The 24,273-nt window shown below is 47.2% G+C and overlaps 1 protein-coding gene across 21 annotated transcripts in view; it reads left to right on the forward strand.

Moving 5' to 3' along the window:
• Nucleotides 1-19,779, forward strand: part of MICAL3 (microtubule associated monooxygenase, calponin and LIM domain containing 3) — a 224,448-nt gene extending 204,669 nt beyond the window's left edge. For 16 of the 21 annotated variants that reach the window (XM_053225540.1, XM_053225539.1, XM_053225538.1 and 13 more), the window contains 5 exons: nucleotides 4,370-4,420; nucleotides 13,210-13,275; nucleotides 15,987-16,086; nucleotides 16,238-16,311; nucleotides 16,399-19,779. In XM_053225540.1, the coding sequence (XP_053081515.1) occupies nucleotides 4,370-4,420; nucleotides 13,210-13,275; nucleotides 15,987-16,086; nucleotides 16,238-16,311; nucleotides 16,399-16,583 (476 nt within the window). In that variant the 3' untranslated portion in view covers nucleotides 16,584-19,779. The other 5 variants (XM_027073856.2, XM_027073867.2, XM_027073851.2 and 2 more) reach the window with 4 other exon arrangements.
• The last annotated feature ends 4,494 nt before the right edge of the window (nucleotides 19,780-24,273 follow it).

Genomic DNA, 24,273 nt, shown 5'->3' on the forward strand with positions numbered 1-24,273 from the left:
GCTCAGGGGATGGTGGCAAGCCAGCACAGAGTAGACACTGGGAAATGGCTGTGAGGACCACGTGCTCAGTGGCTGCCATCCCCAGGGAAGAGCTGTGGAACATAGTGCAATCACCCCCACCGTTCATCCAAGGAGCCTGTGAGGTGGATTCAGCACAGTTGGGCACACAGAAAGCAAGGAACAACCTGAGTCATCCCTAGTCCCAAGGGCCTAGGAAGAAGCCCTGTTGGTTCAAGACCTTGAAACCGCTGGGCCAACCCCAACTATAGCTCCCAACTCAGGCATGGAGTGACTGATCTCTGCTTTCTCAAGAGTCCATGAGTCTCGGTCCAGTGTCTGGATGGAGAAACCTCCCTCTCCTTATAGAGAGCCCAGGCCTCCAGGTTCAGCATTCAAGTTGTGAGGCTGGGGATGAAGAAAGGAGGTGACCTAACTTTGCGGTAACCCCTAACTCCTTATTCTAGCAATGCAGAAGGGCAGGGGTGGTGCATCTCCTGGTGGGCGGGCTCTCTGTAAACTGAAGCAGAACCAGTAAGAGGCAGTCAGGAATGGGACCATTTGCTGCCATGTAATCTTGCTGAGCTGACCTCACAGTGTGTGCCTGATGTCAAGATGAATTCACAGGGTTCTGTAGGTCCAAAGTTCATGTGGAGGGGCGTCAGGGTTCAGACATAGAAATGGATCTTTCCAAGCCCTTCAAGGCCTAGAAATTGCAGCTGACCAGTTGATTCAATGATGACCTTCAGGTGAAGAGATGGGATGGGAGAGAAAGATGAGGATGTGATGTTCTTGGTTTTGTGCCTTACCTGACGCTGGAGTTACTGCTTGAAGCCTGGGCCACCAAAAGCAAAAGCTTGAACCACTGAGCAGCCAGTCAGCCAGAAGCCTGGGACGTGTGACTGCGAGGCAAGCACTGGCCCCTGTGCCAAGGAGTGGAGATTTGGGTTCACCTGAAATGGTCTCCAGGCTTCCAAATGAAGCTGTGATGTCCCCCACCATTTTGTCTTGGCTCCCTGCCCTGCATGTGCTTACTTGGCCTCCTTAGTAAAGCCTGCCCACCCAGAGGGAGTTAGCCTGAGCCCAGCAGGGATGCTCTGCACCAGTTGTAACAGGACTCCCAGAGCCCTACCATCACTGCTTTCTCTTCTGAAGATGTCAGGAGGGAGCCTTGGCCCACCTTTATTCCTTCCTATCCTTTCCCACAGGTTACTTCTGCCAAGATGGAACGTGAGGGATAGATCTTCCAACACATAGTCAGAATAACTCAACCAGCATGTGCTTCTCCATTTCATTGTTAGCATAAGTTCTCAAGGAAGACAGTCTCTGCCTCCTCCTCACAGGGTTCTGAAATTCCAGTGGGCCCACCCCAGGGTTGATGGTTTCTGTAAAGCACCTATCAGGTCCCATGCAGTTCAAGTCTGTGGTATTGCTTCAGTATTTCTGTAACAGGCCATGTTATTCAAGCTGCTGACTGCCAAGGGGTCATAGAAAAATCTACCCTTTGGCATGGGAGATTGCCAAAGTTCCCCTTTCCAGTTATTTAGGTAATTATCTTTTCATAAAAATATACAACCAGGATTTCATCTAAGTCAATGGTTTTCAAACTTGTTTTTTAGCAGCCAAATTATAAGTTAAGTTTAAATCAAAAAGAATGTTGATAAGCACCAGTTTGGAAATACCTCCAGTGATAACAGGCCTCCACATGCAGTCCGTCCCCGGGGCCCAGTGGAGACAGCATCCTGACACACAGAGGGAGTTGCCGTGAATGGTGACAGTGTTTTAGCAGTTCACTTGGGCGTCTCAGGATGTGTGCAGTTGAAATTACCTCCGTGCTAGAAGCTAAAGGTGGAGCAGTAGGAATTGTTTTCACAGTTGAATCACTAACAAATCTAACAGCAGCTCCTTATTTCTTTCTTTTTTTTTAAATTTTTTTAACATTTATTCAGTTTTGAGAGACAGAATAGAGCGTGAGCTGGGGAGGGGCAGAAAGAGGGGGAGAGAGAATCCAAAGCAGGCTCCAGGCTCTGAGCTGTCAGCATAGAGCCTAACACAGGGCTCGCTCAAACTCACTGACTGCAAGACCATGACCCTCTGAGCCGAAGTCGGATTGTTAACCGACTGAGCCACCCAGGCGCCCCAGAAGCTCCTTATTTCTTATAAAGAGTAAATCTCAGAGAAAAGCCCCCAGGCATGTGGTAAACACAAAAGCCAACTCTGCTGTGATATCATAGCATGGATGTCATCCTCCTAGAGGACTGCACTGTGACAGGAGCTGCTCTGACAGGTTCGGTCTCACTGAGTGATGGTTCCCCAGGATGCTGTCCTGTACTATTGTTGATAAGTACTCTACTTGCAGGCCAGAATTTAAATAAATATGTAAGATATCCTCTTCCCTAACACATTTTCAGCAGATACAGACACTTGCACACAGAGAGCCGAAGAAACTTGGTCCTGAGAGCCTCACAAAAGCAAGTTTGCCTGATAGCACAGATTGATGTGTTGATGGTCTTCAGTGGGTTAAAGTTGGCATATCAGACTTCTGAATGTGGTGTGTCTTGTGTAAGTTTGAAAGGAGTTCAAAGTACTTGTGAATCAGTTAGTTGGAAGACCACTTGAAGAACCCTAGGGTTTCACAGAACAGTTTGAAAACCATTGTTCTAGTCCAAACTCTTGTAAGCAAAGCTTTATCAAAACACCTTCATCCAAATACGTATTTATCCTGTTTTTAAAGACAGGCTTTGGTAGCTCCATTGGGAGATTTCCCCATGGTACATTTGGGAAATTCTCAAGATATAGTAACTCCTACCATGAGAATGTATTTCCAAATGTATTTTTTCTTATTTTAAACATATTGCTTCCAAGGCTCGCCTCTTGTCAGAAATCTCAGTGGCCCTGGTCCTACTTGGCAGAGATCATCTTTGAGGCTGAACTGTGAACATTGGCTGTCCTTTCTCTCCTGCTTCTACATTCCATTCCTGTTGTTAGTCTGGTTGCTCCTGGCTGAGTCCTTAAGGAGATAGACTCAGTTGAGCATGATAGTTTGGAGTCTTCCAGCAGTGCTAGTTCGTCCCTTCCCTGAGGGTGCACAGCTGGCTGAGCCTGCCATCCTGTCCTGCCTGATGAGCTCAAGCCTCCATAGGTGTCTGAAGGGGTCCGAGTGTTAGCCAGGCTGCCCTTCCAGAGAAGATATCTGATACGGACCTGCCATCCTGTTGATCTCCACTGGTCTAAGGCTGACGTATATTTGGGCCACAGGGTTAGGCTTAGAGCCTTCAAGCCTAGGGCACATGTGATTTCTAGTGTGGAGCACCTGAGAAACCCTTTTTGTTTCTGGAACTGTGATTCAAATTTAAACCACTGAATCAGCCTTGAGCATGAGTTGAAAAACCATTCCAGGATTACATTCTGCCTTCTGGTTTGTCCATTCTTAAAGGGGAAACCCTCGTGTAGAACAAAAGGCTGCCAGGATCAGCATTTAGATTGAGAGATTTGGAGGCAAAGGGTAACACATAGCAGCTGACTTTTGTTGGACTCTGCATATGTTTATGATTCTGAGAGTGTGAGGACCATCCGCCCAAGCTCAGGCCCTCCGCAGTGACCAGTCTCTGCATCTCAGGCATGTGAAGAACGTCACATCCGTGCTGCACAGCCACGTGGAGCTGGACGGCAAGGAGTGCCTGTGGCCAACAGACCTCCAGGAGCCCTAGGGCAAATAGTCACGGTTCATTGTGTGCTTTTAAAAAGAAGTCTGGCTGAAGTTGGGCCTAATTTCAGAAGAAACAGGATTTCCTTCATCTCAAACCTATCCAGTGAAAGTGGTTCTGCAAAGAGTTTGATATGCTCACCAGTGGGGTCACAGGTGAATTCTTGGGAGAGCTCTGACTGCCTTTAAACCTAAGGATTGGTGGCCTTGCAGAGCTTTTTTAGGATGTTCATATCTTGCCTTCAATGTCTCAGCCTGGGGCTTCTAATGTTCAGTAAAAAGGTAGTAAGTAGCCCCTGATCTGCCCTTGAATTTTTAAAAATCTTAGATGCAGTTGAGTCCCAGCAGAGGCAGGATTCCCAGCAAAGCCAAGGCCTTCTGTTCTGTCTTAACTGATCAGAGGTCTAAACAGCAATCACACTGCTAATTGGCTATTAACTGTATCACTTGTGGTTTTTAGTGAGCACTCCCTTCCACCACCAGGAAGTATGTAGCTACAGCACGTGTGTATTGTAATGTACTTAGATGCATGCTCTCCAGCTGTTCTCCTCGCCTTCTTGCTGTATCTCTGTTTCTTATGCTTCATGTCATTGATTGCTTTGGGTATGGGGGCACAGGAGGGTTATGTGATCCAGTAACTCTCTCTTCACCAATTCCTTGTTGTAGACTATTGGGGAGAGTCTTATTACAGTGACCTCATCGACTTGCATCTGGGTGGTATGTATAGCAGCATCTGTTGCTGACACTAACCCTGCTGACACCCTCTCCCCGCCCGCCCTTCCCAGTCTCTGCTCACAAACAACAAGAAGATATCAACCTGGTAACCAAATGGCAAAAGCACAGGCCCTTTTCCAGCTCATAATGGAGCAGCATGCTGGATCCCCTGCACATAAATAATCCAGGGGAAGATTTGAGATAGCCTTTGCTGCCCCGGGTTAATTTAATTTTTTTTAATAAAAGTTCACCTACTCTTCCCCATCAACCTCACATCGGCATCCTGGTCCCTCTAATGTAGTTTAGTCATTTGACAGTAGTAACCCACATGCACATGCATTCACATGCACACACACACACACACATTTTCTCTCTCCTTCCCCAGTATGACCTGTGCCCTGAATTTCATTCTCATTCCTTACATGTAGGTATCACATCCACTAGGAATCTCACTGCCAGTCACACTCAAGAACCAAACGTGTAAAGAACTCAGCCTCACCCATTTTCATTAGGCTGCGTTCATATTTCCCCTAAAAGATCCAAGTGCATGGAAGAAGATGCAGTTGTGATTTCTGCCCAAATTCACTGACCTTGAGGCTGTGTTGACAGATGCCTATAATTATGTCCTTCCCTCCTCGCTGTGTCATGGAAGTTACTTTGCAGTTCTTTTCAGTGAAGATAGGAAAAGCCTAAGGCAGCAGTTTTCAAAGTATGGTCTCTGGACCAGCAGCATCAGCAACATCACTTGGGAGCTTACTAGAAATGCAAATTTCCAAGCCCTATCCCAGACCTTCGGAATCAGAAACTCTAGAAGTGAGGCATGGTTATCTGTGTTTTAACAAACCTTCCAGGTGACTCTCATGCCCTCTAAAGCAAGAAAACCACTGCCTTAAAGGAATTAACAATTTTTGATGTCTTGACTATACAAAGCTTACCATTTGTATTTGATTAGGGTAATAACGAATCCGTGAGTCTCATTTCTAGACTTTGGGCAGTTTTGTTAAGAGGAGTGCCAAGCAGGTGATCCTGAGGTTAACCAGGGGAGACTCGGGCCCCTCCTTGGAGTTCCTGCATCCTTGGATGGTCCCTCTGACCTCTTCATCTCCCCTTACAGGCTCTTTGCCTAGAAGTTGTCTTACAAGAACTGGCAAAGATTATTGTCTATCATTTTTTGCCATAATCCCATCCTTTTAAGAGTCACTTCGTGGCCCATTCATTTAAAAGCCAAGGACATAATTCTGTGATTTCTACTGTATGACAATTCCATATTGTTAGCCTTGAGCGGTAAGGAAAGAGGCTCTTGACCTCAGGTCGGTTGGGTCGCTGCTGGTCGCTGCTTGTTTTCTGTCCCCAGGGTCCCATGGACACCTACCCCTCTTCAGATCCCTTCAGTGCCCCAGAGCTTCTGGTGTGTTCAGGGACTTCCATACTCATGGCCATTGATGCTGTAAAAGGGCTGATGCTTGCATTCCAATTAACAAATCCCATTTCCTGTCTAATATCCTTGACTCCTTTCCCACCTCCTTCTAACATGCCCTGGCAGATGTTTATGTCAATCCTAAAAACGAATCTCAGTGTGTGAAAAAGATTTTTTTTTAATTTAAAATCTCCCAGAAGGAACTGTCAAAACCCATTCCTTTATAGTTATATTCACCCTTCCCTCCCAGCTCAAGATCCTGTTGCCACTGGTTACCTAGTGTGTCTAATTTTGTTTTCTGCACTCCCATGCTTGGGTGATAAAATGTTGTTGGCTATTTTCAGTTCTGTGTCCCTGACTTGAGAGCTTCTAGCCTCTCAGATTTAGAATTCCATCAAATTTCAGAGAAAAAGGAAATAAGTAGAAAAAAGAAATCCCGGGGCGCCTGGGTGGCTCAGTCGGTTAAGCGTCTGACTTCGGCTCAGGTCATGATCTCACAGTCTGTGGGTTCGAGCCCCGCATCGGGCTCTGTGCTGACAGCTCAGAGCCTGGAGCCTGCTTCCGATTCTGTGTCTCCCTCTCTCTCTCCCTGCTCATGCTCTGTCTCTCTCTGTCGCAAAAATAAATAAAAACATTAAAAAAAATTTTTTTAAAGGAAAAAGAAACCCCAGTGTATTTTCTGAATTATAAAATACCCCACCATCAAATACCTTATAGCCCCTGCTACTTGGTTCTCATCAACCATTGCTTCCTCTTTTGCCAGCTCATTATGATTTCTGTGTTAAATTTAAACTTCTCTTGTGGTTCTGTTCACCACATAGAAGCTGCTACTGTCCTACCAATGAAGCAAAAAAGAGTCATCTATTCTGATGGGAGTGATTTGTACCCCTGGCAGAAAGGGTCCTCTGGGCCCTGTTCCTGCCCGGCCCCAGGAGGAAAACATAGATGCCAAAAATTAGGTCCCTTTTCACTTTCTGCTGGTGTTTCATTCTTAGAATACTTGGTAATATTCATTATTTGAGAAGAAAAATTGCCCTTTTGAAATCTGGAGCCTGAATTATAGAGCCTAATTGTTTCTCTACTCTTACATCACCAAAAGGCTACAGGGCAACCCCATTGCTGGGCCCCAGCACCAATCTTATCAGGTGGGTGAGATGAAGCTCCAAGCAGTGTTCAAGTGTTAAGAATTCCATATCCTGCCCACAGAAGTCCACACTCCTGATCCCTGCCCAGTCCTCTGCCTAGTAAACTATATTGCTTGGATAGGGTCTTTCAGTGGCCCTCAGCTAACTATATTAAGTTCCAAACCTGTATCAAAAGTCTCTTTTTGAGCCACACAGTATAGAGAATAAAGATCTCTTCTTCATATAGTTGAATCTTGTAGTTTCAAAAGAAACCATTAGGACACATAATGAACCCTGTACCAGAGAGGAAGTGTCCCCAAGTGACCTCACTCCCTTTCCTTTTTCTTCCCCAGGACACTGAGCAGGCCCTCCCTAACTGGTCCAGCCACCACATTTTTTTGCACTAGAACAGATAGATGATTGGAAATCTTTAGATATAAAAACCGTTTCTCTTCCAAAGAACTTTCAATTAAAAACATATACCTAAATTCTCGTTTTCGAAGACCTCCCCATTTGATTTGTATGTCTCAAAGGGAAATTGAAAGAACATGAATTGTTCAAAAATGTAACAGAAAGGCCTGGAAAGTGGTCTTTCATGGTTGCTGGTGAGTTGGGGCAGAGACACAGGAAGGCTCACCCCAGGCCTTCTCACCTCCCCTCCCTTTCTGTTCCATTGGCTTCCCTTAATTTGATGTTGGTACATTTTTTACTTGTCTTTTGGTCTGAGCATTATTAGCCTTGCTCTGTTTTTGCTTAGGAACTTTAAAATCCTTGAGATTTCCAAGCGTGTGTGTGTGTGTGTGTGTGTGTGTGTGTGTGTGTGTGTTTGCATGTGTATACCTTGGATCTCCATTCTTACATGCTTTTTTAGTTTTCTTTTTTGGAGGAGGGCTTCATTTTTTCCCCAATCTGGAGATTCATGCTGCACTGAGTTTTTATAACACAAGGCACATCTTAGCCCTGTCTGTGTATGTAGACTGGGCCTGCTAGACCAGAAACCTTCCACCGTATCGTGATGCTTGCTTACCACCCAGCAGCAGTGCAAACTAGCCAACTTGGTTCCCTCTTAGGGCCAAAGTGTTCGTCGTTGCCCCTGAATTTGGGATTGGGCACCTCAGCCTTGCAATGCAAAAGCTACTTCTTCTCAGAAGCATAGCATTGATACTGAGCAAATGGGTTTCCTGGGTTGAGGAGTCAGAACAGTTGAGTATAACCTTAGTTAACAAAACATTTGGTCAGTCTTCCCTTGCTTCAGGCTATGTAACCTGAAAAACACAAAAGAAAATCAATGGAAGCCTTGTTCATTATACCCGAATTACCAAGAAGTTCTCCCCTTCCTGGGCATGTGGCTTTCTGCAAGGCTAATCTGGCAGATGGAGCTTGGGCATGACAGGTAATGCCCCTGATGTTCCCTTATGAAAAGATGAACAACATTCTGGTAGTATCTGTAGGATGAATTGTATAAAAAGGTATTGCTGCAATGCTGGCTCAGTTATCAGTAAATATAGTAGCATTACTACCAAAAACAAGTTTGAGAAATGAGTGAAAGTCCACCCAGGCAAGATGAAGGCTGCACAGGCTGGCCCACGGAGACTGGCCCAGAGCTACTGCAGCAGGAAAATAGAAGCACGAAATGTGACTGAAAAATAAACATACCTGTTTCCTATCCGTGACACCTGGAGCTTGTTCAGAGACCAAAAGGAAGTGAAAAAGAATCTCTTACTTTCTGCAGGATTTTCCACATATGTAGCTGGAAAGGAAGTCATCTAACCCAGGGGTACTTTACAGATTTTTATACATGAAACAAGCTACGGTGTATCAAAAGGGAAAATGTTGGGGGAGGGGTGCAATTTTTGAGCCTGTAAAAGGGTGATGATGTTTGTAAGCTGATCATTTAGAATTCTGTATTTTTGTGTGAAAATACAAGTGGTGATTCAGCTTATAAAAAGCCCATTTTCCTCATGTCTCTGGTGCACAGTACTAGGCTGGAACATTCTAGTCCCAGGCTGGGGCTTCTGGAATCTAGATATCTCCCTAGCCCATCTGACGAGAGTCTCCACATGGTCTACCAGGCAGGTAGAGACCCTGAAGCCTGTGGTGAGGGCTCCTTTGTCCAACAATGAGAACTGGGAGCCTGTATCATGGGAAGAAATAAGTATCTGGGATGAGGCAGATGCCCACAGCTGCTTCTCAGCTGTATACCAGACCTGGACATCCCCTTTATTTTTGTTCAAGAATCATGGAGACTGGCCCACCAACTTGCTCCTGGAGTGGCCCCGGGCCACGTGAGAGACAGGGTCTAGAGTGAGGTATCCAAACAGATCAGGGCAAAGTGGTAGTGTGGAGAATGCGGCCAACCTAGGATTCAGGTCCTAGCTTCACCATATGCCCAGCAAAGTCACTTAACCTGTCTGGGCCTCTGCAGAATAATGGGAGGAAGGGATGACATTGCCAGCTTTCCTGGTCTGGCATTCTGAGTAGGGTCTATGTGTGACTCTTCTCCCAGCTGCTTCCAGCAGCCATTTGCTAGATTTGCCTAGAGCCTTTGTTAGCCCTTTATTATTTTTTTTAACGTTTGGGGTTTTTTTGAGAGGAAGTGAGCAGGGGAGGGGCAAAGAAAGAGGGAGAGAGAGAATCCCAAGCAGGCCCCATGCTACCAGCATGGAACCCAACATGGGGCTCCTTCCCACGATCCGTGAGATCATGACTTGAGCCGAAATCAAGAGTTAGATGCTTAACTGACTGAGCCACCCAGGCGTCCCTCTTGGCCCTTTAAAGAGGGCAAACTCTTGGGGCACCTGGGTGACTCAGTTGGTTAAGCATCAGACTTCAGCTCAGGTCATGATCTCACAGCTTGTGGGTTTGAGCCCCGCATCCAGCTCTGCTTAGAGCCTGGAGCCTGCTTCCAATTCTGTGTCTCTGTCTCTCTCTGCCCCTTCCCTGCTCGCTCTCTCTCTCTCTCTCTCTCTCTCTCTCTCTCTCTCTCTCTCTCCCTCTCAAAAATAAACATTAAAAAAAATGTTCAAAAAAAGAGGGCAAACTCTTACTTCAGAATGGGAGAGGAAGATTAAGGGTTTAGTCAGGCTGTGCCACTACTTGGAGCCTCAGATCCCTCACTTGAAAATAGAGAAGCTAATGCCTGTCCAGGTAGCCACCTGGGACCAGTGTAAGGCTCAAATGAAATAATACATGTGAGAATGTTTTGAAATGAAAGCACTATTCATGCTTCTTACATGCATCCCACTAAATCTGATATTCTGCCACTTTTCAAAATCCAATGACCCATCTCATCCCTGCCCCCACATGTCAAGATGAGTGGGTGCTAGAGCACCACTGATGGTGGCCACCTCTCAAAAGAAAGCACTGCTTCAGAGGAAGAAGTTGAGTTTGCTGCCAGGGTGAAAGTGGGGCAGGTGAGCCTGCAGCATCTGGAAGGCAGACAGAGTAGTCCAGGATGAGAGTGTAGACCTGCTGCTGAGAAGCCTCCAACCAGGACCAAATTCTGGGTTTGCTCAGAGGTGATGACTGCAGTCCTCAGGAGACACCGAAATAGTCTGATAAGTGACACATACGGTACCCATTACAAAGACACAGAGACCTAGCACCCTAGCACTTTAACCATAATAAACTTCTAAAAAACTCATATTTGCCATAAGCTTGATGATATGTTTGCTCTTGGAACTAGTGGACCAAACCATCTATTTCTCACATCTCCAAAAAAGGCAAAGAAATTACACTCAAAATCAGTACCTCTGTGCTTTCCTTGCATGCTCACTTCAGATTCAAGTCTGGGTGGAACTCCCCTTGCTTAACTGGTTTTTTCCCCTTGATTTCTCTCTCTTTTTTTTTTTTTTTTTTTTTTTTGAGAACCAAAAAGAAATTTTTTTTCCCTTCTTGGTTTTTTATTTTTTTAAATATAATTTATTGCCAAATTGGTTTCCATACAATTTTTAATTGTTTTTTAACATTTATTTATTTTTGAGAGAGTTAGACTATGCACAAGTGGGGGAGGGACAGAGAGAGAAGGAGACACAGAATCCGAAGAAGGCTCCAGACTCTGAGCAAGCTGTCAGCACAGAGCCTGATGCAGGGCTCAAACCCATGGACCGTGAGATCATGACCTGAGCTGAAGTCGGACGTTCAACCAACTGAACCACCCAGGCTCCCCTTCTTATTTTTAAAGCAGTATTTATTGGGCATTTTTTCTGATTATTAAAGTAGTGTATATTATTACTTAGAATTTGGAGCATGAAGGAAAGTCTGAAGAGGAAAGTCATAACCATGCATCCTGTCAGCTCCACTAGCTCCTTTCCAGGGGTTCCCATTCTGCCTTCTGTTATTAGGATAATGCCTTCTTCTTTTTTTTTTTTTTTTAATACTTTTTTTTAACACCTGCTTTACCTGATGTCCCCTTTTCTAATTTCATTTGCTAATTTCTGTTCTGAATATCCTGTTACCTCATATTGTCATCTGTGTTGGAAAGGGTGTATGAGGATGTGGTCTACATAAAAAGAACTAAAAGCTACATTTGTGATATCCAGAAAGTAGAAACACATTTAAACATACATGCAGGTACATGGGCTCAACTGTGTTGGTTGTGTATCAAGTCACTGTCCCTTGCTAATGAATGTGGACACTGTTCCACTCTGCACCACAGGTGTGTTTGCATATAATATCAGTACCAGGAAGCAACAGAGAATGTTACATTGACATTGTGTGTCATGAGATTTATCCAGGTATTCTGAGCACCAACAGGGAGTCTGCACTTTGAAACAGAGAAGGTTGAATGTGGATCAGCTATAAGCAGAGAAAGGAGCCTTTCTTCCCAACCCCAGTGCATCAGCTGATCACAGTCATGTCTGTTTAGAACCCTGGATGTAATCAACATTGCAGACACACATGCATACCCACAAACAAGTCTCTGGCTTTAGTTTTGAAGTATTACCTGATACTAGGTTCATTGTGCACAAAGCACTATGATGAACACTGAAGGGCGTGAAAGAAAGGGAAAATGTGGTGCCTGCATTTGCAAAGCAGAAGGGCCCATCAACCAATAGCTTGTCTATTTAGCCCTCTTATTGACTAAAACAGGTCTATTTCTTAAACCCTGTTCTAATCCTAAAACTGCCCCTGCTCCCTGTAGTCCTGAGGCCATTTCTCTGAGCCTGTGTCTCCTGTGTGTGCCCTGGTGGTTCTGTGATGGTCCCTTGCTGGGCTCCCCTCCCTCCTCCTGGGTAACCATCAGGTCTCCCTAAGTCTTAGACATGTCTCTCTGCACACTGTCTTCTCTCAGTTGCCCCGTCCATGACTCTTACCAGCATTGTTACTGTGAGTTTTCGGCATGTCCTGTCAGCTCACCCCTTTTGGTCTTCCAGTCCAAAGTATGACAGCCTTCCCCTAGATGTGGCATTGGAACCCTTTGTGGAGATGGAGGGGCAGAAGAAAAGGGGGTGGTTGTCTCTCCCTGGTACATGGGGGGATAGTGAGATGGACTGGTGGAAGTTGCCCCTGTGTAGTTGTTTCCCTCAAGTCACCCTGGATCAGAATTCAAAGCATTACAGATATCAGCCCTGGAAGCCCATCCCAAGGTCAGGTGCTGCCTCCATAGATTCAGAGCTTCTTTCTGTGGGCATGGCAATCCCTTAGACTTACCCAGGGTTAGTTTTACGTGGAGTGCATGCGTCTGTGGTGACATCTTAGAATATTTCACACAGGTTTGGTTGGTGACCCGAGGTTATCACCTGCAAACTTAGGAGCAGTGTTGGCCACATATTTAACATGAACTGTTCCACAGAGATAAGCAGACAAGTCCCAGGGGCTTTGGGTATTTTTGAGGAGGGAACCCAATACCCAGATGTCACCACCTTCCCAGTAAGGAACAGAGGAAGAAGGAGCATCCCACTCACCCCAAGAGCCACCCACCATCATAAGGGAACACGTGCATTCCTTTTTGAAGCCACATGCCCGATGCCTGGGTCTGCTCTTGTTCAGTTTCCGTGCTGAAAAAAGGACTTAATTCATTTGTAGACTTTGTTTCCCTTGTTTCTGCTTTTCCATTTCTTGTATTTTTTTTCTTTTCCTCCTGTTGTTCCTTTCTCACTTCTTATGCTTTTTGTCCTCTGCTTGTTTTTTATTTCACCTTCTCCCTGTCCCTCTCCACTTCCAAACTCCTCTTCCTCCTCCTCCTCTTCCTTTTTGTCTTTCTTCGTCTCTTCCTCCTCCTCCTTTTCCTTGTTTGGTCCTTTTTGAAGTTGAGCCCAGTGGCGGGACTCCACGGCGTAGACCTCTCTCCTTCTGCCCTTGCTGTGTCCAGGAAGGTAACGTAACTCCCCCAACCTCATCCCCACTGCCTCTCAGGGGTCATAGCAACACTAGTCAAACAGGGACCCAAAATCCAGTTATTTCTCTTTTTCTCTGACACTTGAAAGCTTTGTTACAAAACTCTATGAGTATGTGGCAGTTTCTTACAAGGTACAGTATCCCTTTGACTGTCTTGGGGAGGACTGGGGTACAGAGGGGAGCCAGAGAGCCTCCAGGTAGGGGCCTTTCAGGCTGCAGCTGAGCATCCCATGATTTATGCCAGTATTCGTGGCTGGACCTTTCAGACTCAAATCTAGCAGATAGAGGGGCCAGGGACACAGGTGAGGAACCTCCTACCTGTGCGGCAGAGATTTCTATTGGTGTCGTCGAGGAATACTGTCCTTACAAAGACTGGTCAGATGTCCCCAAGTTATTTTCCAGAAAAAACAAAAAACAAAAACAAAACACCACTAGATGCAAACTTTCTACCCTGTGTCTTGCTGAGTGTGTGTGTGTATTTTTTTTTTTAAGTTTGTCTGATTTGAAGTCTGTTGTGGTGATAAGATTGTTGTTGAAAAGGCATGTGGGAAGGGGAAAGGGGAGTGTGGTCATGACTAACCCTTGCTAACTTCTTACTCTGCTCTTCATGGCGCTCACATTTGACTTTCACCCACCCCGCCATATACCTTTGCTCATCGGCTGTGAACAGTCTCTACCATAGCTCATGAGCAGTGTTCGGATGTCTCCCAGTGGAATTTTTGTCCTTGCACATGGGGAGGTGGGAAGGAGGGAGAGACCTCCCAGTGCATTCACAGCTTGCCGCACTGGACAGCTTGCATGCCTCAGGGCTCCATCTTCCATGGCCATGTGGGCACACTGTGCAGAGACGCTCAGAAAGGAATGCATGGAACTGAGCTGTGGGCTGCTTTAAAAGCCTAAGGACCAAGTCTATTGGGTCGGGTAAGGAGAGCTTTTGTCCCCAGAAACCCTAGCACTCCACAGAAGCAAGCTTGGCTGGTCAGGAGAGAGCTTCTATCCTTCAGAGTAGGACTCAGGGACAGGACTTCACCTTGGAAGCATAGCTGCATGTGCACCCAGGCACAGTGCAAACACTAAACCCTGCTTGTGTGAGTGCAATTCACTTCTGCCTCTCCAGAGTGTGGTCCCCGTTGAAAGACTAACTGGCAGGGGCCTCCTGTGTGTCAAGCAAACAACCTGGCAGAAAGAGAGTTATCTCTGAACCGTGTGCAAGGAAGTCAGATGGGAAGAATGTAGGAAAACAGAAAGGAGTTTGATACAGGGGAGTTGTCCCACCTGAGGGTATATTCCATATGTTTCTGGGTCTGGTCTTTACTGGGATGGGACATCCAGCCAAGTGAGTCATAAAATGGAAGGCACTTTGAAAGATTTCCCAGTCCAATGCCTCTTAACCTGGGGCCCATGGGTGGACTTCAAGAAGCCCATGAACACCCTGAAGTTTATATAAGATTGCTGGATGTGTACACATGCATTTTTCTATGAAGAGAGTCCCTAGATTTCCTGAGATTCTCAGAATGGTTTGTAATCCAAAAATATTGAAGACCACTGATGTAATGTGTATTTTACTTCAGGCAGGACCACACTATTGCCACAAGCTGCTACTGCTTTTTTTTTTTTTTAATGTTTATTTGTTTTTGAGAGAGAGAGAGCAAGCTCAAGCAGGGGAGAGGCAGAGAGACAGACAGAGATAGAGAATCCCAAGTGGGCTTTGTACTGTCAGCACAGAGCCTGACGTGGGGCTCAAACTCACAAACTGTGAGATCATGACCTGAGCCGAAATCAAAACTCAGCTACTTAATCGACTGATCCACCCGGGTGCCCCTTGCCATGAGCTTCTTTGTGTTCCAAGGAAAAAGAGTTTGTTCCCTCCTTGGGTGGTTTCATTCCTTGGAAGGTTCTTCCTTCTGTCCTCCTGTTTCAGTTAAGCCCAGCAGGGTCAGGCTGCCCCTGATGGAGATTTAGGTATCGGCCATGTGTTAGTGTAGAGCACCAGCCCCAGAAACTGCTGCTGGAATTGGGTCAAAGAGTACTGCCTTATTTAGTCTCTAGGGTCTGCTGGTGTTTCTCTGCCCTTGGCGAGAAACCTGATAGCCATCCTGGGATGTACTACATATACAATGCAGGAAACTTGATGGGCCAGAAGTTCAGAAAAGGTACCTCGTTGATGGGGATGTAAAGAAATGATTAGCATCAGTACCAGTCAGTGGCCCAGAGAGGGGCAGTAGCCCAGAAAAGAGCTGGGTTAATGAGGGTAATTTAAAAGGAGGGGTAAGTGCAGTTTATAAATTTGCATTTGCCTCATTCATGAGACTGGTTTCCTCAGAGCAGATTTAGTACATAGCAAGTACCAAATAAATGCTGAATGGGAAAACGGAGGGCAAGGCACTTAAAACATACCAAGAACTAAACCACTGAACAGGAGTGGTCCAAATAAGCTGTGACCAGGTTACTGAGGGGGTGAGGGCTGGGCCTGGGAAGGACAGATGGAAAGCACAGACTCCATTAGGCTCTGGGGGTAGGCATGGTGGCCCCCCTCCATGTCTGTAGGCAAACTTTGGACCTGGCTTGGGAGTGTTCCGGCAGCATCCTGCTCGGCTCTCTTTGCACATTTGCCCCAGTGTGATAACTCCTGCCGGCCGGGGTAGACAGGAGACATTTTCTGCACCTGACGTACCCTCTCTCTTGGCAGGCATGGGCAAGAAAGATGACCCCAAGCTGATGCAGGAGTGGTTCAAGTTGGTGCAAGAGAAAAATGCCATGGTGCGCTATGAGTCAGAGCTGATGATTTTGTGAGTGGCCTGAGATTGGGGACCCAGCTATGGGGGAGGCTATCAGCTCAGCACCTGTCACGGCAGGAGCACAGCTGTTTCCTAATTTAGGCAATGGGGAAATATGGTCCCCAAGTCACTGTCTCCCTCTTCCCCCTGCCCCCAATCCCAGTGCCCGGGAGCTGGAACTTGAGGACCGGCAGAGCCGACTGCAGCAGGAACTTCGGGAGCGGATGGCTGTGGAAGGTAAGAGGGGAAGCGCACTCTGGAAAGCTGGGTGTGGGCCTGCTGCCTCCTGGTCCTGTAGACCTAATGTCTTTGGCCACTGCCCAGATCACCTGAAAACCGAGGAGGAGTTGTCAGAGGAGAAGAAGATCTTGAACGAGATGCTGGAGGTGGTGGAGCAGAGAGATGCCCTCGTGGCCCTGCTAGAGGAGCAGCGGCTCCGGGAAAAAGAGGAGGACAAAGACCTGGAGGCCGTCATGCTGTCTAAAGGCTTCAGCCTGAACTGGTCCTGAGTTGTACCCGTGCTCTGGCTGGCTGGTCTGTGGCATCTACCTGACCCAAGCTGGGTTCGTCCAAAAACCACCCGGATGCAAGATCTGAGAAGACCTGGCACCTCCTGGGAGTTTACACTGAAATGTCTACGTGCCTCTTGAAAAGTGGGTCAAATGTCTGTGCTATGGGGAACCCCAGGCGAGGATGATTATCTGAGGTGGCGGAGCCTCCTTGGAAGAGGCCCACCCTGACTTCCCGCTCCAGAGAGAGAGGAACACAGAGCATTTGACACGTAACGCAGGAAAAGGAGAACCTGCATGCTCCCCAAGGAGACGCACGGTGACTGGTGCCCCTTCCACGGGAGGAGGTAAGAGGCGGAAGCTGCCCCCTCTCTGACAGAACCACAGCCGCCAGGGTGTGCCTCTACAGAGCAGAAGGGACGGCCATCGTCTTCGTGCTCCCTGAAGCACCACCAAAGAAATGAAGAACACCCCCCAGGAGGCAAGATGTGAATCAAAACCTGGGAGGGGGCAGTGGCCAGCAGGTCAGTGCCTACGCTGGCATCACAGGGGGACCTGAAGGCGGGCTGGCTCCCGAATTCATTATGCAAGAAGGAGGACCCAGGAGGGATCTGCTCCCCGGCACCCCCGCACCACACACTGGACCCCTGGTGGCCAAATGTCCCAGGCCTCTCTCTGGCTCTGGCCTGAGGCCTGTGGATTGCTGCATTCTGCTTTTAATTCACAACAATTTTGACACTGGAAAATACTGACTTTGGGGGACAGGATGAGGCCCGACATTTCAAGCCCCCACTTGACAGACAGGCGTTGTCACTGTTCAGCGCTTCACGTCGGGGCAGGAGATTATCTTTTTCCTTGACGTTTTTCCTGTGTTTGCACATTGAAATGAAGCTGACAACCTGGCGAGACGCTCAGCCGCTTCGGACCCTTTTTGTCAATTAACTTATTTTTTTAATACTTGAAAAGAATTAACTTCATTTTTATATCTTTACTAGAGACACTGATCACGTGGCACCCGGTGTAGGAGTGACGGGGGTGTCTGCTGCGTCCTACACAGTCCCATCCCAAACTGACTGAATGCTGTTACAGCTGTCTATTTATTAGCCTTCTTCATCGTGTTGCTGACCCAGTTGGCATTAGGGAGCAGCTGAGACCCTTGTGTGGGTTCTTGGTTGTAGCTCTTCTGTCCCCTCCTGTACTTTGTGTCTGGCACCTTCTCCTTCACCTGGCTCACTCTTACTGTGGTACCAAACTTTTGTGTCTGCACCATTCATCTGTCAGGGGTACATTTCAGCACTGTTTGAGGCCAGGTCAAAAGGCACAGATGTCACTCACCTCTCTCTATTGAACCCTGGCTCTGCAGAACCCGTTTTTTTGTTTTTTTTTTTTTTCTCTGCTTTGGTGCCAGGGTTTCACCTCCCACAGCATATTTATTAAAGTTTGGGGGTAAGCCCTTTTCCAAGCTGGCCAAGACAGTGTATGGTGGGACCCTGTAATCCATCTAGCTGATGAGAATTCCCCTCAGCCCAGCCTCAGGTCCCACCAGACAGAGATGCAAGTGTTGTAGCACATATTGGAATTTAGGTTGGTCTCTCACAGTTAACGCCACCCCAGACCTCCTCTGCACCCAGATCTCCATGGGGAGGCAGGGGTAATGAGTACCATGTAACCAGCTCCTTGAGCCAAACTGCTCACTTCTCCTAGTTCAACCAGAGACTGGCCTTGTACAGCTCATAGAGCCACGGTGTGGGAAAATCTGGTGGCACAGGGCTTGTCCAGCCACACAATGACATGCGGTCCACCCAGGGAGGATTCCTGTCAGGGCCAGGCCCATCTGGGAGGGTCCTCCAGCAGAAGACTTCTGGTGGAGAGGGGCCTGTGTAGAGAGAACAGAGGCCTGGCAGCTCTTCAAGGCAGCCTAGATCAGGTGTCCGTGCTGACCTTGGAATCTCCAGGGGGACCCACACCATGACTCAACTTGAACATTCATTCTTAGTACAAAGGAGCAAAGAACCTGTCTTAACTCTTCACTTTGTCCGAAGGCTGCCATCTCTCTCCTGTGGAAATCCAGATGTGCTGCTAGCAGCTGTCACAGCTCTGACTTCTTCACTTTCTGTTTTCTGATGAGACAGAATCTCCATTTTTATGCTTTTCTTAAAAAGGGGAGGGGTGGGTGTTCTAGATTCTATCTTTAAACCTCAACCTTCCAGTAAAATTGGACTTGAGACAGGACCTTCATCAGGCGGCCTTGTCCCTAACCTGCTTCACCTCTTGAATGCCACCTTAACTAGCCAAGCCCCAGGAGAGCTGTGCCTGCATCCCTTGTGGCTCCTGCTAATCCCAGAACAAGGAAGCAGTTTACGAAGTGGCCGGTAAGGGATGCGGCCATAGCGATGTGCTGTAAGTAGCTTAATGTAGCAGGAGCACCAGATGTTACCGTCTGCCCTTGCTGCCGGCCAGTACTGGTCAGCCTTTTAACACTCTGCACTCTGCCGAAGCACACTGCTGCCTGCAGTTAATAGAAGGGGGACTGAAGACTCTGCAGAGAAGCTTCAAAAATCCACCAGCCTGCGAAATGTTTGCCAGTTCTCCACTCCCAATGGTGTTGCGACTTCAGGTTCTAGTAGTGCACCTTTTTTTTTAAAGCTCCCATTTTATAACCACTAGTTTGCAGTTTATTTTAGTACCCTGGTGACATGCTGTGTGAAATGTTTTCCAACTCTGGAAATGCATGCAGCTCCAGGCAGGTCCCCTTCCTGACATTTAAGTCCTCTTGAAGGCAGGAGACAGAGAATATATATATAAATATACACACATCAATGTGTGTGTATATATATGTATGAAATGCCAGAGTTTGAGCCCAAACACAAGGTCAATACAGTGGACAACCAGTCCAGTGTCACTAGAGGGAAGGCTGTAGGCACCCCTACTCCTGAGTCTAAGGGACTCCATGTGGGGTTCTAACCCTGCTCAGGTGATATATTTGGGCCTTTGCCCTCAAACTATCCTCCAGTTGCTTTTGACCAGCAATGATAGACTATCCTTTCAGAAGAAGAAATTTTTCAGTGGGGCAGGAGGTTTAAAGGAAAAAAATTGAAAGGTGGTAATAACTGAGCTGCCAGTTAGGCAGAAGGGGAATGGGCCATTTTATGCGCAATAAAAGTTTTTAAAAGAAATACAGAATATTTCTTTTTTTTTTTAAATTTTTTTCAATGTTTATTCATTTTTGAAAGAGAGAGGCCGAGCACAAGCACACCACAAGGGGTGGTGTGGAGACAGAGGGGGACACAGATTCCAAAGCAGGCTCTAGGCTCTGGGCTGTCAGCACAGAGCCCGATGCAGGGCTCAAACTCACGAACTATGAGATCATGACCTGAGCTGAAGTCGGAAGCTTAACCGACTGAGCCACCCAGGCGTCCGGAAATACAGAGTATTTCTTAGGTCATTTTACTGGACTTGGCAGTGAGCCAGGATGCATTTCCACGTCCCACTACCTGCCTCTCTTAGGGAGATGCTGTCCATGCACATCATTTATGTCTGGCATATGCATGGGTGTGTGTACAAGGTTGTTTAAAGAACACAACTTTGTTTTGTTTTTTGTTTTTTAGTTTGTGCTTTTTTTTTTTTAGTCCTTCATATTATCCTGGCTCAGCCCCCAACTGCTATCATTTGAGAAAATGCCTGAAACAATTTAGTGTGATAAGCTATTCTTCAAGTCCAAGTGATCCTATGGTCCTGGCAGCCTTCTTTGCCAGCACTGCTTCTGTGCCTGCCTCACCTCTGTCCTTTGATACAGCTAACTGGGAAGCCCAGTGGCATGGGGTCTGCGGCCTTCAGGTCTAAATTGTTTAGATGTGTCAGTGTCCCCATCTACATTCAGCATAGGGTCTTGGAGAGATGATGTCACCCATCTTTAGACTGGAACCATCCCCAAAGGATTGAAGGCAATAATCCTGGTGAACTCTTCTCTCTTCACTGCAAGAAGCCTCTTGGGTTAGAATCCAGATGGAGACACATTCCAGCTCTTTTCCCCTTCTCTGGTGTGTTGACCTATCGGGAGATAGCTGATTTTGTTGTCACCCATAGAACTAATCCCAAAGGCACAAGGCTTCCCTCTGGAGCAGTAACAGACAGCAGGGAAAGAAAAAATGGCACTAGATGTGTTGAGGTGAGCCTTGCCCGGCCTAGAGGTCACTGCCATGGAAGCTGGCTCCTAGAGCCTTTCAGCTTTATTGCCAGCTATCCCAGAAAGAAGAAAGGACCCTATCTTAGGTAGAAAAAAATATAACCAGCTTGAGTGAATATTCTGTGGCTATGACACATGCTTATTGGGAAAGGCTGGAGTTTGGTAGTCACCTGTGCTGATCCCAGTCACCTTTTGTTCCTCAGAGGTCTTGCTTTGATTAGAGCTGGAAACAAGCAGGATTTGACCACAGGTCACAGCAGCCCCAGGTGGCAGGAAATGATGGCTGCTGTTTTTGGCAGGCAACAGAAAGGAACGCTACATAAGCCCTATGTAAGTGCACCTCAGAAACACATACCCCCTTTCCTTCCAAGAAACTCTGAAGGAAATGTCTTATGTCTCTGAAATCCCTCCTGAACCCTTCTTAGGAATCAGAGTAAAAAATGGTAAATGGAGAGAATGTTTTGTTTTATTTTACTTTATGAGCTGGCCAGTCCCCTTAAGGAGACTCCCTTCTCTGTGTTATCTGCTCAAAAGATCCCCTCCCAGCAATGCTAGTGAAGAGGGTAAGAAACCATCCTCTCAGGTGGATTTTGTCCCACTGAAACATCAGCCCAGGGGGCCAGAGCTGCACCTCATACACTAAACCAAGGAGCCTGTTAGACCAGGTGCCCAGGGTCACAAAGATCTTTTACACTCCCATATGGACCACCTATTGCTGTCAAACTTCACCAGGTAGCATTTTGTGACAGCCCCACTCCTTGTGTCCTCTGCCCTGAGGTCTTATAGGTGGGGCTTAAACAAGGAAGCTGGAGCCCTGGCTTCTGTGGGAGGCCATGTGTGCTGGCTGCCTCTGCCTGAGAAGCCACTTTATTACTAAGACATATGGAAGAGGAGACTGTGTCCCATGATGCATGCATATACATGTGTGCATACATGTGCGCACATGCACCTTCTTTTCATGATCGGTATGCCCTTTCTGAACCAGTGTGGACCTCTAGCTCTAAAGTAGGCTGAATATAAGCCTTTGGACCCAGGAGGGTCCAACTGAGGGTCCAGGCTAAAGCAGGATCCAAGTTGAGGATCTTGTAACAGTAAACAGCTCAGCGCCTGGAGGATTACAGTTGTATTGAATGGTCTCCCGCGTAGGCAGCTGGAGCATCCCCAGATCCAGGGGAAGGGTCATTTACAGTGCCCAGTACAAGAGTGGGGCTGCCTCATGCAACTTGTGAAATGAGAATAACGTTGCTGGTTTCTGTGTCCACATGTGAGAGAGTGGTAAGGAATGTGAGTCGGACGAGATTAAGGTTGGCATTCAGACATGAAACTCATTCCTGCCTCTTCCCTGACTTCAGAGGAAGCCTTAGGCCTATCACTTAACTTGTCAGTGCCTCCCTCCTTGGTAACCAACCCACAGAATCCATGGGAGGGCAAAGCATTGAAGGGTTTGAGATTCTTGAATCAGGGCCTTTGTAGATGAGCAGACATCTTTCATGATGGTAACTAATGTTCACCTTGAAGAAACCGGAGAAGGACTGAGGGGAAGCAGTCCCAGCACCTCTAGGGTCTGGCTCCCTACTACCCGGGTTCATCACAGATCTATCTGGTGAGCCAACGGAGTTGTGCATTTACTCTTAATTACTTAAAATGCTGGGCTGAATCTTCTGTTTCCTCTCAGGAACTTAACTTACTCATGACAGGTTGATGTAGATGGGCAGTGTTTCCAGAACCTTCATATGGGTCGCTGCTGGATGCGTGCCTGAGTCAGCACTCAGTGCCTTACTAGGAACAAACCAGCACTCTCAGTTCAAGAGGACAACACTCCAGTCTTTTTCCTCCTGCCTCATTCTACACCCGCCAGCCACCTCCACCTTCATCTTGAGGCAGCTCCACCAGACCTGCTCTCCCAGCAGTGACTCCAGGGGACATACCACATGTCCCTAGTCCTCCAGAGTCATTACCAAGGAGAAGGGGTTCGTCCAAGTGAAAGCTAGGGTGTATTAGTGTTATGGTGCTGATCAAAAGCCAAAAGAACAAGGGTTCACTCACATGCACCACAGGCAACTGGCACAGCAAGTGACAAGAAAAAGTGAGTTTCTTGGTGGGGAAGTCTGGATGAATATCCAGCATCTGGCAATGTGGCCTTCAGGTTGTCTCCCTAAGAGTTTAAATGCCAGGTCTTTCCCGTGGGAGAAAAAAACAAGAAGCACCTGACAGCCAACAGCCCTCTTTCCCCAGCTGCATTTTATTTAATGTTTTTTTTTAATGCTTTTAAAGAATTAAGTACCATTTTAAAAATGTAACCAGGGCCAGACTTACTTGCCAGCCTTCATATTGGGACAGAATACTGTTTCTGGCCCTAGAATTAACATTTTAAGTCTTCATCACATTGTTCTTAAAATCACCTGTAAAAATCCGGTTGGGGAAGCAGAAGGGTGAGGCTGGAAGATGCTGGCCCTGGGTCAGCACTTGGTGCCTTATACCAGTTTGGGAACAAACCAGCACTCAGCTCGGTCAGTGGGGGTTCAGGGGGACACCTCATTCTTTTCCCTGATGCCTCATCTACAGCCCAGGGATCCAGAATTGGTAGAGCCTTAACTCCTGAGGGGTGGTCACCCAGACTGTCTCTTCTGAATGAATCACCCCAACAGGCCTTGGCCCCTGCTCCTGGAAGATGCAGACAGCGGTCCCAGGACCCCCACAAAGTTCTATGGGAAGATATTTGGAAGAAGCATCAAGGTCAGACGAGTTTTCTGAAACACCGTGCCTGAGGAGAGTAGGTAGAGGGTATGCCTGCCGTGCTGATCGCAGTGGTTGACAATAAATGTAAAATAAGTTCATGCCTATGTATGTGAAGAGCCCCGCCGACCCTGTTCATGACTTTTAGAGTCATTAGTGGGAAGGAAAGAGGGAAACAAGTAGAAAGTAACTTTTCAGTTTGGTGTAGCAGGGTCCACACTGAACCTCTGGCTGTTTGCACTCCTGTTGTGGGCAACAACCAAAATAAAATCGGTCATTATTTTTTTCTTCTGTGTGGAAGAGGATCATTTCTCCCCTCAAGCAAGTTCACACCCCCCAGTGGGACCGGGATGTGCCCATAAAACCAAGGGCTCCAAGGATGCCTTCTCTCCTTGAGGTGCCAGGACCACCTGCCCACCCGGTCTGGCCTCCAGCAGAGCCAGCACCCATGGGGGTGGGTGAGCTGTATCCCTGCTTGTTACTCATGTCTCCTTCCACCTGTCCCCCTGCTCCAGTCATTTCTACCTGCCCCCCACAACTGTGTGTGGATTGGAAAAAAACACTGCGAGCTAGGAGAATATTTCTGCCTCTCATTCCCTTGATCTTACTATGTATCTTGAAAGAAAAAAACGGGCAGAAAAATTGTCTTCCTCCCCAACCCTCTGCCCAGGCTGAGGACCCCCCTCTCAGCATTTCCTCATGCTTTTTCATCTCAGGGTGAGCATGTGAAGTTGAGCTGTGGCACAGCTGTGGTGGCAGGTGCTAATG

This window comes from Acinonyx jubatus, chromosome B4 (genome assembly GCF_027475565.1).
Source record: "Acinonyx jubatus isolate Ajub_Pintada_27869175 chromosome B4, VMU_Ajub_asm_v1.0, whole genome shotgun sequence".
Lineage (NCBI taxonomy): Eukaryota > Metazoa > Chordata > Mammalia > Carnivora > Felidae > Acinonyx > Acinonyx jubatus.